The sequence below is a fragment of the Anomaloglossus baeobatrachus genome, chromosome 1, assembly GCF_048569485.1.
Source record: "Anomaloglossus baeobatrachus isolate aAnoBae1 chromosome 1, aAnoBae1.hap1, whole genome shotgun sequence".
In the NCBI taxonomy this organism is placed as follows: domain Eukaryota; kingdom Metazoa; phylum Chordata; class Amphibia; order Anura; family Aromobatidae; genus Anomaloglossus; species Anomaloglossus baeobatrachus.
In genome coordinates, this window is record NC_134353.1 from 35,595,449 (window position 1) to 35,607,663 (window position 12,215).

Here is a 12,215-nt window from a genome sequence, read left to right on the forward strand (position 1 = left end):
GGTTTTCAGGGCATCAGCAATAACCAAATAATTCCAGTAGCATTACATGAGAGATTTCCATAGATTTCCACTATTTTAGGTAGTGCACATTTATGTAAATCCATTATTTATGCTTTTAAAAGATCCTCAGGGGCGGAGCTTACAAAAAAAGGACCACTATACGCTTGTGTGAAAGAAAAACTTTGACCCTTCTCTTACGCTTGTGTGAAAGAAAAACTTTGACCCTTCTCTTTTTCTTGGTATAAGGGCACATTTTCAATCCCTCCCATAGGAAAAAAATTCTTGCTTATCTTTAAGATACAAAACCATGATTTGTTTCAAGATTCCTTGGGGGTGTGGCTTAGAAAAATAAAGAACAGCTGTTAAAATTCCCCTTTTTTTGGATTAAGGGCACATTTTCTAACCTCAAAAATTGTACTTAGTTTCAGGATACATAATCATTTGTGGGCTCATGGGTCCTTGGGGGTGGAGCTCATTTGCTGCTTGGGTTCCTCAGGGGTGGAGCATGCAAAAATAAAATGCTCCTGTGTAAAAGAAAAACTTTGACCCTTCTCTTTTTCTCGGGATAAGGGCACATTTCTAATCCCTTCCACAGACTAAAAGTCTTGCTTATCTTTGAGAAACACAACCATGCTTTGGTTTCTGGACTTCTTGGGGGTGGAGCTTAGAAAAAGAAATGAAAGAACAATATGTTGTCTCATCCAAGGAAAAAAGCTTTCAAAATTCCCCTTTTTTAGATTAAGGGCACAGTTTATAGCCTGGAAAATGTTGCTTACTTTCAGGATACATAATAATTTGTGGGCTCAAGGGTCTTTGGGGATGGAGGTCATTTGTTGCTTGGGTTCCTCAGGGGTGGAGCTTACAAAAAAGAACAGTATATGATTTTGTGTGAAAGAGCCTTTTTGAGCCTTCTCTTTTTCTTGGGATAAGGTCACATTTTCAATTCCTCCCACAGAAAAAATAGTCTTGCTTATTTTTAAGATAAACAACCATGCTTTGGTCTCAGGACTCCTTGGGGGTGGAGCTTAGAAAAAGAAACGAAACAACAATATTTTGTCTTATGCGAAGGAAAAGCTTTCAAAATTCCACCTTTTTGGGATTTTATAACCTAAAAATACAGCATGTTGCTTACTTTAAGCACACAATCATTTGTGGGCTCAGGGCTCCTTGCAGGTAGAGATCATTTGGAGTTCAGGTTCCTCGGGGGTGGAGCTTTTAAAACATCATAGAAGAATATTTGCTTATTGGTGGAAGACAAGATTTGAAAATGTATTGTGTCTGAGTTCAGGGGCATTTGCTCACCACTTATACCTTGCTGGTTGATATAATCATAGGTGGAGCTCACTCTACCTGCTTCTCATGACACCTTCTCCAGATGGGTGTATATTACATACTTACTACTTTTTATAGCATCTATAGAGTTTGCAACCCAGTTAATATAAATATACATTGTTGTTACTGCTCCACCTTCCCTACTGTTCTTATGCCTTGTGTATCCATGAAGCAGGAGGATCTGGACTTAATTTGACCACCCAAAACCACCCTATAGATCCCTTACCAGACACTATCTTAGAGCATTAACATACAGGACACATTTTCTGTTCTCGGGGCTCCTGCCGCTCCATGTGGCTTCCATAGGAGGGAGAATCTGCAGCATTTTGAGATTTTTTTTTTTGTTCTTGCCGAGGATGAGATTTCTGAGCATTGTTTTACCCTAAGCTTTATGAGGCCTTTGTAGAAGCGGATACCAGCAAAGCAGGAGCTCCAATTATTTCTGTGATGCGGTGCATAGGCATTAAAGGATTATTTTCACAGTTTTGCAGAGATCTCGACAGAAATTGTTTTGAAGAGATAATTGTTAGAGTGTAAATATTGGAAGGCTGCACTTTACATTGAAATAGAATATTTTATTGTATTATTATTGTTATTTTATGTGGTACAAAATATTCTGAATATCCCTGCAGTGCTGAGGGCCGTATCTACCCCCCTCCCCACTGGACACCAGGTCACCTTCCTCTACCCCCTCCACACTGGACACCAGGTCACCCCCCCTGCACACTGGACACCAGGTCACCTTCCTCTACCCCCTCCACACTGGACACCAGGTCACCCCCCCTGCACACTGGACACCAGGTCACCTTCCTCTACCCCCTCCACACTGGACACCAGGTCACCTTCCTCTACTCCCGCCACACTGGACACCAGGTCACCTTCCTCTACCCCCTCCACACTGGACACCAGGTCACCTTCCTCTACCCCCTCCACACTGGACACCAGGTCACCTTCCTCTACTCCCGCCACACTGGACACCAGGTCACCTTCCTCTACCCCCTCCACACTGGACACCAGGTCACCTTCCTCTACTCCCGCCACACTGGACACCAAGTCACCTCCCTGTACCCCCTCCACACTGGACACCAGGTCACCTTCCTCTACTCCCGCCACACTGGACACCAGGTCACCTTCCTCTACCCCCTCCACACTGGACACCAGGTCACCTTCCTCTACCCCCTCCACACTGGACACCAGGTCACCTTCCTCTACTCCCGCCACACTGGACACCAGGTCAAATTCCTCTACCCCCTCCACACTGGACACCAGGTCACCTTCCTCTACCCCCTCCACACTGGAAACCAGGTCACCTTCCTCTACTCCCGTCACACTGGACACCAGGTCACATTCCTCTACTCCCTCCACACTGGACACCAGGTCAACAACTCCCTATACCACTCCACACTGGACACCAGGTCACCTTCCTCAACCCCCTCCACACTAGTCACCAGGTCACCTTCCTCAACCCCCTCCACACTGGACACCAGGTCACCTTCCTCTACTCCCGCCACACTGGACACCAGGTCACCTTCCTCTACTCCCGCCACACTGGACACCAGGTCACCTTCCTCTACCCCCTCCACACTGGACACCAGGTCACATTCCTCTACTCCCTCCACACTGGACACCAGGTCACCTTCCTCTACCCCCTCCACACTGGACACCAGGTCACATTCCTCTACCCCCTCCACACTGGACACAAAGTCACCTCCTTGTACCCCCTCCACACTGGACACCAGGTCACCTTCCTCTACCCCCTCCACACTGGACACCAGGTCACCTTCCTCTACTCCCGCCACACTGGACACCAGGTGACATTCCTCTACCCCCTCCACACTGGACACCAGGTCAACAACTCCCTATACCACTCCACACTGGACACCAGGTCACCTTCCTCAACCCCCTCCACACTAGTCACCAGGTCACCTTCCTCAACCCCTTCCACACTAGTCACCAGGTCACCTTCCTCAACCCCTTCCACACTAGTCACCAGGTCACCTTCCTCAACCCCCTCCACACTAGTCACCAGGTCACCTTCCTCAACCCCCTCCACACTAGTCACCAGGTCACCTTCCTCAACCCCCTCCACACTAGTCACCAGGTCACCTTCCTCAACCCCCTCCACACTAGTCACCAGGTCACCTTCATCAATCCCCTCCACACTAGTCACCAGGTCACCTTCCTCAACCCCCTCCACACTAGTCACCAGGTCACCTTCCTCAACCCCCTCCACACTAGTCACCAGGTCACCTTCCTCTACACCCCCACCTCCGCCCCCCCCACTGGACATCGTCACCTTCATCTACCTCCTCCACACTGGACATCACTACCTTTCTCTACCCCCTCCACACTGGACATCGCCACCTTCCTCCACCCTCTCCACAATGGACACCAGGTCATCTTCCTCTACCCCTATCTAGTGAGTGCAAGGTCACCTTCCCAGACCCTCTTCCACCAGACACCAGCTCATCTTCCAATACCCCTTTCCACTGGACACCAGGACATGTTCCTGTACCTCTCCACAGTAAATACCAAGTCATCTGTCTATGTCTCTGTCACTAGACACCAGGACCCATACGCTTTCCTCACTAAACACCATGTCAACTTCCTTTATCTTTTCTTCCTTGGACACAAGGTCCAAAATCCGTTTCCCACTACAGATTTGTACAGCTTCTTATATGTCTTTGTCAGCAGACATCAGGTCACCTTTCTATACCCCCTCCACACTGGACACCAGGACACCTAAGTCACCATGCTCAATAGATGCTGAGTGCTTACATATTCTCTAGTTCTTCTCACTGCCCCTAACCACAAGTGATATTACTTTTTATATATCATTCACACCACACCATATGGGATTATATACTATACAGTGTGTCCACCCATATCTTGTACACTGCCATTAACCTGAGAACGGCGGCAGCTATAGGCATAGAAGTGGTGTCTAGGTATAGTAAAGTAGCCATGCGCTACGCAATGAAACCACCTATAGCGCCACCTGGTGGAAAACAACGGAGTTAGCATTTTTATCTCAAAAACGGAACGAGATAGAGAAAAAAATGAATTACAAAGTTGTAGGGCATCATCAATTCAATACAAATCCACACCTTGCATACAGAAATGCTATGATTAGAACGTGTAAAACGCACAAGGCTGCGGACGTGAAGCGATACCTCATGGAGCCCTTCCTACAAGTCATTGGGTATGGTGGCTGTGTGGAGTGGCCTCCACGCTCACCTGACCTGACCCCACTGGACTTCTTTCTGTGAGGTCACATCAAACAGCAGGTGTATGCGACCCCTCCACCAACATTGCAGGACCTACGACGACGTATCACAGATGCTTGTGCAAACGTGTCACCTACCATATTGCACAACGTGCAGCAAGATACAGTATGCTGTGCAGAGGCCAGATGTGCATTGCAGCTGACGGGGGACACTTTGAGCATCAAAGTTAAATGAGCGCCATATGAGTGACCAGCATTCAATGTTTTGGGGGGGTCATGGGTTTCATATCATAGCATTTCTGTGTGCAAGGTGTCGATTCGTATTGAATTGATGATGCCCTTCAACTTTGTAATTCACTTTTTTTCTCTATCTCGTTCCGTTTTCGAGATAAAAATGCTAACTCCGTTGTTTTCCACCAGGTGGCGCTATAGGTGGTTTCATTGCGTAGCGCATGGCTACTTTACTATACCTAGACACCACTTCTATGCCTATAGCTGCCGCCGTTCTCAAGTGAATGGCGGTGGACAGGATATGGGTGGACACACTGTATATTAATTCATAAACCACCCTAAAACAACAGGGAATATACATTTTAACCCTGTAATGTGTCTTGTTGCATAGCATACTGTACTTATGTGTTACCTATAGATCATTCTAGATTATCAGAAATATTACATTCTGCCCCCAACTCACTTCGGGTCATAAAGCATAGAAAGCATTAACCCTTAAATTACCGTAGACCAGTATACAGTATATATTCAGCATTAACCCCTTAGACAACAAAGATCAATCACTATTATTGCTTACCTTTGACCCCCCCCCATCCTTAATGGATTCAGCCCAAGACGTTGTATACAGAATAAAAGTAATAACAGAGATCCCGAATGCTCCCTGCAAAAAATCTGGATTTACGCGGCCTTTATGATTTGCTTATTAATGGATTTCCAGGCTATAACCGCAGACACTTTCTTGGCAGCGGCTGGATCTGGGTCAGTCGTTGTTTTCCTTATCTCTGCTGAACACCCTCACCCAGGGACGATGAATGCCAGCGAGAACAAAACCGCCACGGGCGCCGTCTGATGCCAGGATCAGCTCTGCCCATTATTATGCCAACCTGCCCATCGCTTTATATTATTGTGCATGCCAATGGGAGACCTCGGAAAATCTGCATGGATGTAATCCCTATTATAAGAATCCTCTTAAATATTTTGCAATGAGTCCTCGTCGGTTCCAGAACTCTGCTTGCTGAAAGCGAATGGAAACACTCATTATTGAAATTAAATACTGAAAAACTTATCCTCATCTAGTTCTGCCCCCAAAGGTGCAAGGGGTGGTACTGTAGAGTGGCACACTACGTGAATTACCTGACTGACTCTGGACACCTTGGCACAGTACATAAAATTACCTGACTGACTCTGGACGCCCCTGCACACTACGTGAATTACCTGACTGACACTAGATACTCCGGCACACTACGAGAATTACCTGACTGGACAATCAGACACACTACATGAATTACCTGACTGACTCTGGACGCCTTGGCACAGTACATAAAATTACCTGACTGACTCTGGACGCCCCGGCACACTACGAGAATTACCTGACTGACTCTGGACGCCCCGGCACACTACGAGAATTACCTGACTGACACTAGATGCTCCGGCACACTACGAGAATTACCTGACTGACTCTGGACACCTTGGCACACTACGTGAAATACCGGACTGACACTAGATGCTCCGGCACACTACGAGAATTACATGACTGGACAATCAGACACACTACATGAATTACCTGACTGACTCTGGACGCCCCTGCACACTACGTGAATTACCTGACTGACACTAGATGCTCCGGCACACTACGAGAATTACCTGACTGACTCTGGACACCTTGGCACACTACGTGAAATACCGGACTGACACTAGATGCTCCGGCACACTACGAGAATTACATGACTGGACAATCAGACACACTACATGAATTACCTGACTGACTCTGGACGCCCCTGCACACTACGTGAATTACCCGACTCTGGACGTCACGGCACACTACATGAATTACCTGACTGACTCTGGACGCCCCGGCACACTACGTGAATTACCTGACTGGACAATCAGACACACTACATGAATTACCTGAGTGACTCTGGACATCCTGGCACACTATATGAATTACCTGACTGACTCTGGACGCCCCTGCACATTACGTGAATTACCTGACTGACACTAGATGCTCCGGCACACTACGAGAATTACCTGACTGGACAATCAGACACACTACATGAATTACCTGATTGACTCTGGACACACCGGCACACTACGTGAATTACCCGACTCTGGACGTCACGGCACACTACGTGAATTACCTGATTGACTCTGGACACCTTGGCACAGTACATAAAATTACCTGACTGACACTGGACGCCCATGCACACTATGTGAATTACCTGACTGGTCACACCGGCACACTATATGAATTACCTGACTGACTCTGGACGCCCCTGCACACTACGTGAATTACCTGACTGACACTAGATGCTCCGGCACACTACGAGAATTACATGACTGGACAATCAGACACACTACGTGAATTACCTGATTGACTCTGGACACACCGGCACACTATATGAATTACCTGACTGACTCTGGACGCCCCTGCACACTACGTGAATTACCTGACTGACACTAGATGCTCCGGCACACTACGAGAATTACATGACTGGACAATCAGACACACTACGTGAATTACCTGATTGACTCTGGACACACCGGCACACTACGTGAATTACCTGGCTGACTCTGGACAATCAGACACACTACGTGAATTACCTGATTGACTCTGGACACACCGGCACACTACGTGAATTACCTGACTCTGGACGTCACGGCACACTATATGAATTACCTGACTGACACTGGACACCTTGAAACACTACGTGAATTACCTGACTGACTCTGGACGTCCTGGCACACTACGTGAATTACCTGATTGACTCTGGATGACCTGGCACACTTCGTGAATTACCTGATTCTGGACACCCCGACACACTAAGTGAATTACCTGTCTGACTCTGGACGACCTGGCACTCTACATAAGTTACCTGATTGACTCTGGACGTCCTGGCACACTACGTGAATTACCTGATTGACTCTGGACGTCCTGGCACACTACATGAATTACCTGATTGACTCTGGACATCCTGGCACACTACATGAATTACCTGATTGACTCTGGACGACCTGGCACACTACATGAATTACCTGACTGACTCTGGACGTCCTGGCACACTACATGAATTACCTGACTGACTCTGGACGTCCTGGCACACTACATGAATTACCTGATTGACTCTGGACATCCTGGCACACTACATGAATTACCTGATTGACTCTGGACGACCTGGCACACTACATGAATTACCTGATTGACTCTGGACGTCCTGGCACACTACGTGAATTACCTGATTGACTATGGATGTCCCGGCACACTACGTGAATTACCTGATTGACTCTGGACGCCCTGGCACACTTCGTAAATTTCCGGAGTGACTCTGGACACACCGGCACACTACGTGAATTACCTGATTGACTCTGGACGCCCTGGCACACTTCGTAAATTTCCGGAGTGACTCTGGACACCCCGACACAACACGTGAATTACCTGATTGACTCTAGATGCCCCGTCACACTACGTGAATTACCTGCTTGACTCTGGACACACCGGCACACTATGTGAATAACCTGATTGACTCTGGACACCCCGGCACACTACATGAATTACCTAATTGACTCTGGACACACCGGCACACTATGTGAATAACCTGATTGACTCTGGACACCCCGGCACACTACATGAATTACCTAATTGACTCTGGACACCCCGGCACACTATGTGAATTACCTGATTGACTCTGGACACCCCGAAACACTACGTGAATTACCTAATTGACTCTGGACACCCCGCCACACTATGAGAATTACCTGATTGACGCTGGACGCCCCGAAACACTACGTGAATTACCTGATTGACTCTAGACGCCAGATGAGGTTAACTCTGTATTTTCACAGTTAAAAGGGCCTGGCTGCTAGGGTTCTGTTCTCCTGCTCCTGTTGTCTGGTTCCACTCCCTTCGAGGATCGGTCTCTAGTTACAACACTGTTCACACCTTGTGTCTCCAGCCACACTCGAGGTTTAAGTTCTCTCGCTAAAAGTCTCTTGTTTTCCATTGCCACAAACCACCCACTGTATGCGACCCTCAGCACGACAAATAAAATACATCTGTCACGTATCCCCACTAGGCCTTCTCTGACTCCTTCCAGAATGAACCGTCACTTTCCCTTTCAGCTGACCCCTCCCAGGGTGGGCTAGTCCCAACACTTAACTACTTCTGTCCCTGTAGTCCACATTGATGCAATTGGTGTCTTCATGGGTAGGAAAGCGATAACCAAAGTCCACCCCTCTTACATTACGAGAAAGTAACACTCCGGTGTCAATATGACACAATTAGTGAAGATTTTCATTGGTTTGACCCAATTTTTAATCGATTGTTGTTTTCTTTCGATACAGAAAATGGCGAAGTCAAAATATCACTCGGCTGTTCACTCGCAAGGGAATATAGTTATAAGATTTTCCAGCTCTTTGATAACAGCAGAACTTTGGTAGAAAAGACCTTCGGGATACTGAGCATCCAAGAGACCCTCATGACCCTACGAATTTTCCCCCCTTCGCATGGACAGTACGAGCTGATGATATTTGCCCGGCCTGTTAATGCCGAATATCCATACAAATGGGTTTGCTCCTATCAAATTGATTGTCCTCAGCCACAAACTTCTCTAAAGTTGCCTGAAAATCCATATCACTTCTGGGGGCTAAATCACAAAGCCAAAAACTTTGGGGTCATGGGCTACAACTCTGGTGAAGATCTTGGGGTCATTGGTCACAATTCTGGTGAGGATCTCATCATAGCGGACTCCAGCTCACTCAAGGTTACATTTAACACGTCCAGACCCCTGGTGGCAACCTTCCAACTAGCCCACCCAGAGATGTCGGAGGTTTTCAGTAAAAAATGTCTGGTCTCACAGATGGAGGACAACCAGCTTGGATGTTGCCTTCTCCTGCCGTTCCATGGATACTACATATTGTCCGTGTTTGTCAAAGACCTGGAAACCGAAAACTTTCAGAATGCAGCTAATGTTCTAATCAAATGTAAGACCCCGATAAACCACAATGAACTCTTCCCGCCCAATCTGAGCGTCCACTGTGGACCCGGAAGCAACTCAAGACGTCAAGGTCTCACCAATCCGAGCCACACATCTCCTATCATAGGGACAACCACCGGGAAGTGTAACATCACCTTCCATACCTTGTGGGACTTGGAGTTATATCCTCTTTTAGAAAATGGTAAATTGGTGAACAGCTTGTGCTCTCTGGACAGACATTGCTTCCTTACCCATCTGGACCGGAAGATCAGCTTGACCGTCCATCTTCCAGAGTCGGGACGTTACAAACTCAGCATTTTTACTAGACGTCAAGATGGCCAAGAAGCTCGGGAGTTTTCACATGCTTGTGACTACGTCATTGACTGCTACTCCAAAAGGAGCTTACTGCCCTTCCCGAAAGTGTACACGGCGTGGGGCCACGGCTGCGCCTTACTCCAGCCACGAGTTGGACTCCTTCCCGTGGAAAGTTGGGAGACATTTAGAGTGAAGATTCCCGGTGCTTGTAAGGTCCTCGTCATTGGTCCCGTGAAGGCGGAACTTCAGCTTACCAAAAACAAGATCTGGGAGGGGAAGGTCTTCACGGGCGCCGCTGGCTCCATTATTAAAATAGCTGTGAAAGTGACGCCCAACGCCGCCACAATGGACATTGTCATGTCATTTAAAACCCAAAATGACAGAATGGATACGACTTCAGGGTAGAAAACCTCAAAAGAATATACCTTATGAAGTGTCCTGGTCCATATACAGTGTGTCCACCCATATCCTGTCCACCGCCAGTAACTTGAGAACGGCGGCAGCTATAAGCATAGAAGTGGTGTCTAGGTATAGTAAAGAATCAATGTGCTAGGCAATGAAACCACCTATAGCGCCACCTGGTGGACAACAACGGAGTTAGCATTTTTATCTCGAAAGCGGAACGAGATAGAGAAAAAAAGTGAATTAAAAAGTTGTAGGGCATCATCAATTCAATACGAATCGACACCTTGCATACAGAAATGCTATGATATGAAACCCATGACCCCCCCAAAACATTGAATGCTGGTCACGCATATGGTGCTCATGTAACTTTGATGCTCACAGTGGCCCCTGTCAGCTGCAATGCACATCTGGCCTCTGCACAGCATACTGTATCTTGCTGCACGCTGTGCAATATGGTAGGTGACACGTTTGCACAAGCATCTGTGATACGTCGTCGTAGGTCCTGCAATGTTGGTGGAGGGGTCGGATACACCTGCTGTTTGATGTGACCTCACAGAAAGAAGTCCAATGGGGTCAGGTCAGGTGAGCTTGGAGGCCACTCCACACAGCCACCATACCCAATGACTTGTAGGAAGATCTCCATGAGGTATCGCTTCACGTCCGCAGCCTTGTGAGTTTTACATATTCTAATCATAGCATTTCTGTAGGCAAGGTGTCGATCCGTATTGAATTGATGATGCCCTACAACTTTGTACTTCACTTTTTTTCTCTATCTCGTTCCGTTTTTGAGATAAAAATGCTAACTCCGTTGTTTTCCACCAGGTGGCGCTATAGGTGGTTTCATTATAGATACTTTACTATACCTAGACACCACTTCTATGCCTATAGCTGCCGCCGTTCTCAAGTTAATGGCGGTGAACAGGATATGGGTGGACACACTGTATAGGTCTTATCATCGGGTCCCTTTGTAGATTGCATCTGATTGACGTATGTCTGGCATCAAAATCCCGTTAATTTCCTCCACAGTGGAAGCCACGTCTCACAGCTATGGATCATAGTGGGCGATGCCAGTAGGGAGTGTGTAAATGGGCTGTGATATGGAGTGTCAAAGTGGAAAACCAGCAGAAATTGCCGGTTGGGGGGTGCACGATCATATACATGGCCTCAAGTATGAATATTAATGACGATAAACCCACTGATGTGTGAGAGCTGCTGGAAAATAAAAGTTTCCTTAAAATACTGATGTAATTTTTTTTCTTTTTTATTTTTGTTTCCTTGTTTCAAAATTTTACACCATTTGGCTTTTACAGGTTCTGATTGTAGAAGGAGTTAACTGAGAATCCTTCAGTGAGCTGGTTCTCTTTTATAGGTCTTTTCTGAACTCCAATTTATAAACACACGACCAAATCAAAGTTGAGCTCAACTTTGTTGTGGTCTAAGGCCACAAATCAGCAAAGAGGTCAGATAAAAGAGTTTTGTACTCACAATGAGAATGAGCTTACTGACAGATTCTCAGTTAGCTCATTTTGCAGCCAGAAATGTGAAAGGAAGCCTCATTTAAAAGCCAAAAAGTTATTTTTCTTTTTAATGAAACACAAATGAAAAAAATAATTTTAGTCCAAAATCCATGCATTTATGTAAAAAAAAAAAAATTGTCTGTGAAGTGACAATTTTCTTTAAAACTCCCGATTATTGCATTGGTCACTGCATCATCAATCAGGTAAGGAATGCGAGAG

General features: G+C 46.6%; 1 protein-coding gene across 1 annotated transcript in view; it reads left to right on the forward strand.

Moving 5' to 3' along the window:
- LOC142274791 (kyphoscoliosis peptidase-like) overlaps positions 1 to 10,565 on the forward strand; it is a 37,357-nt gene extending 26,792 nt beyond the window's left edge. The window contains exon 7 of the mRNA XM_075332569.1: positions 9,128 to 10,565. Coding sequence (XP_075188684.1) covers positions 9,128 to 10,479 — 1,352 coding nt within the window. The 3' untranslated portion in view covers positions 10,480 to 10,565. The remainder of the gene's footprint in view (positions 1 to 9,127) is intronic.
- The last annotated feature ends 1,650 nt before the right edge of the window (positions 10,566 to 12,215 follow it).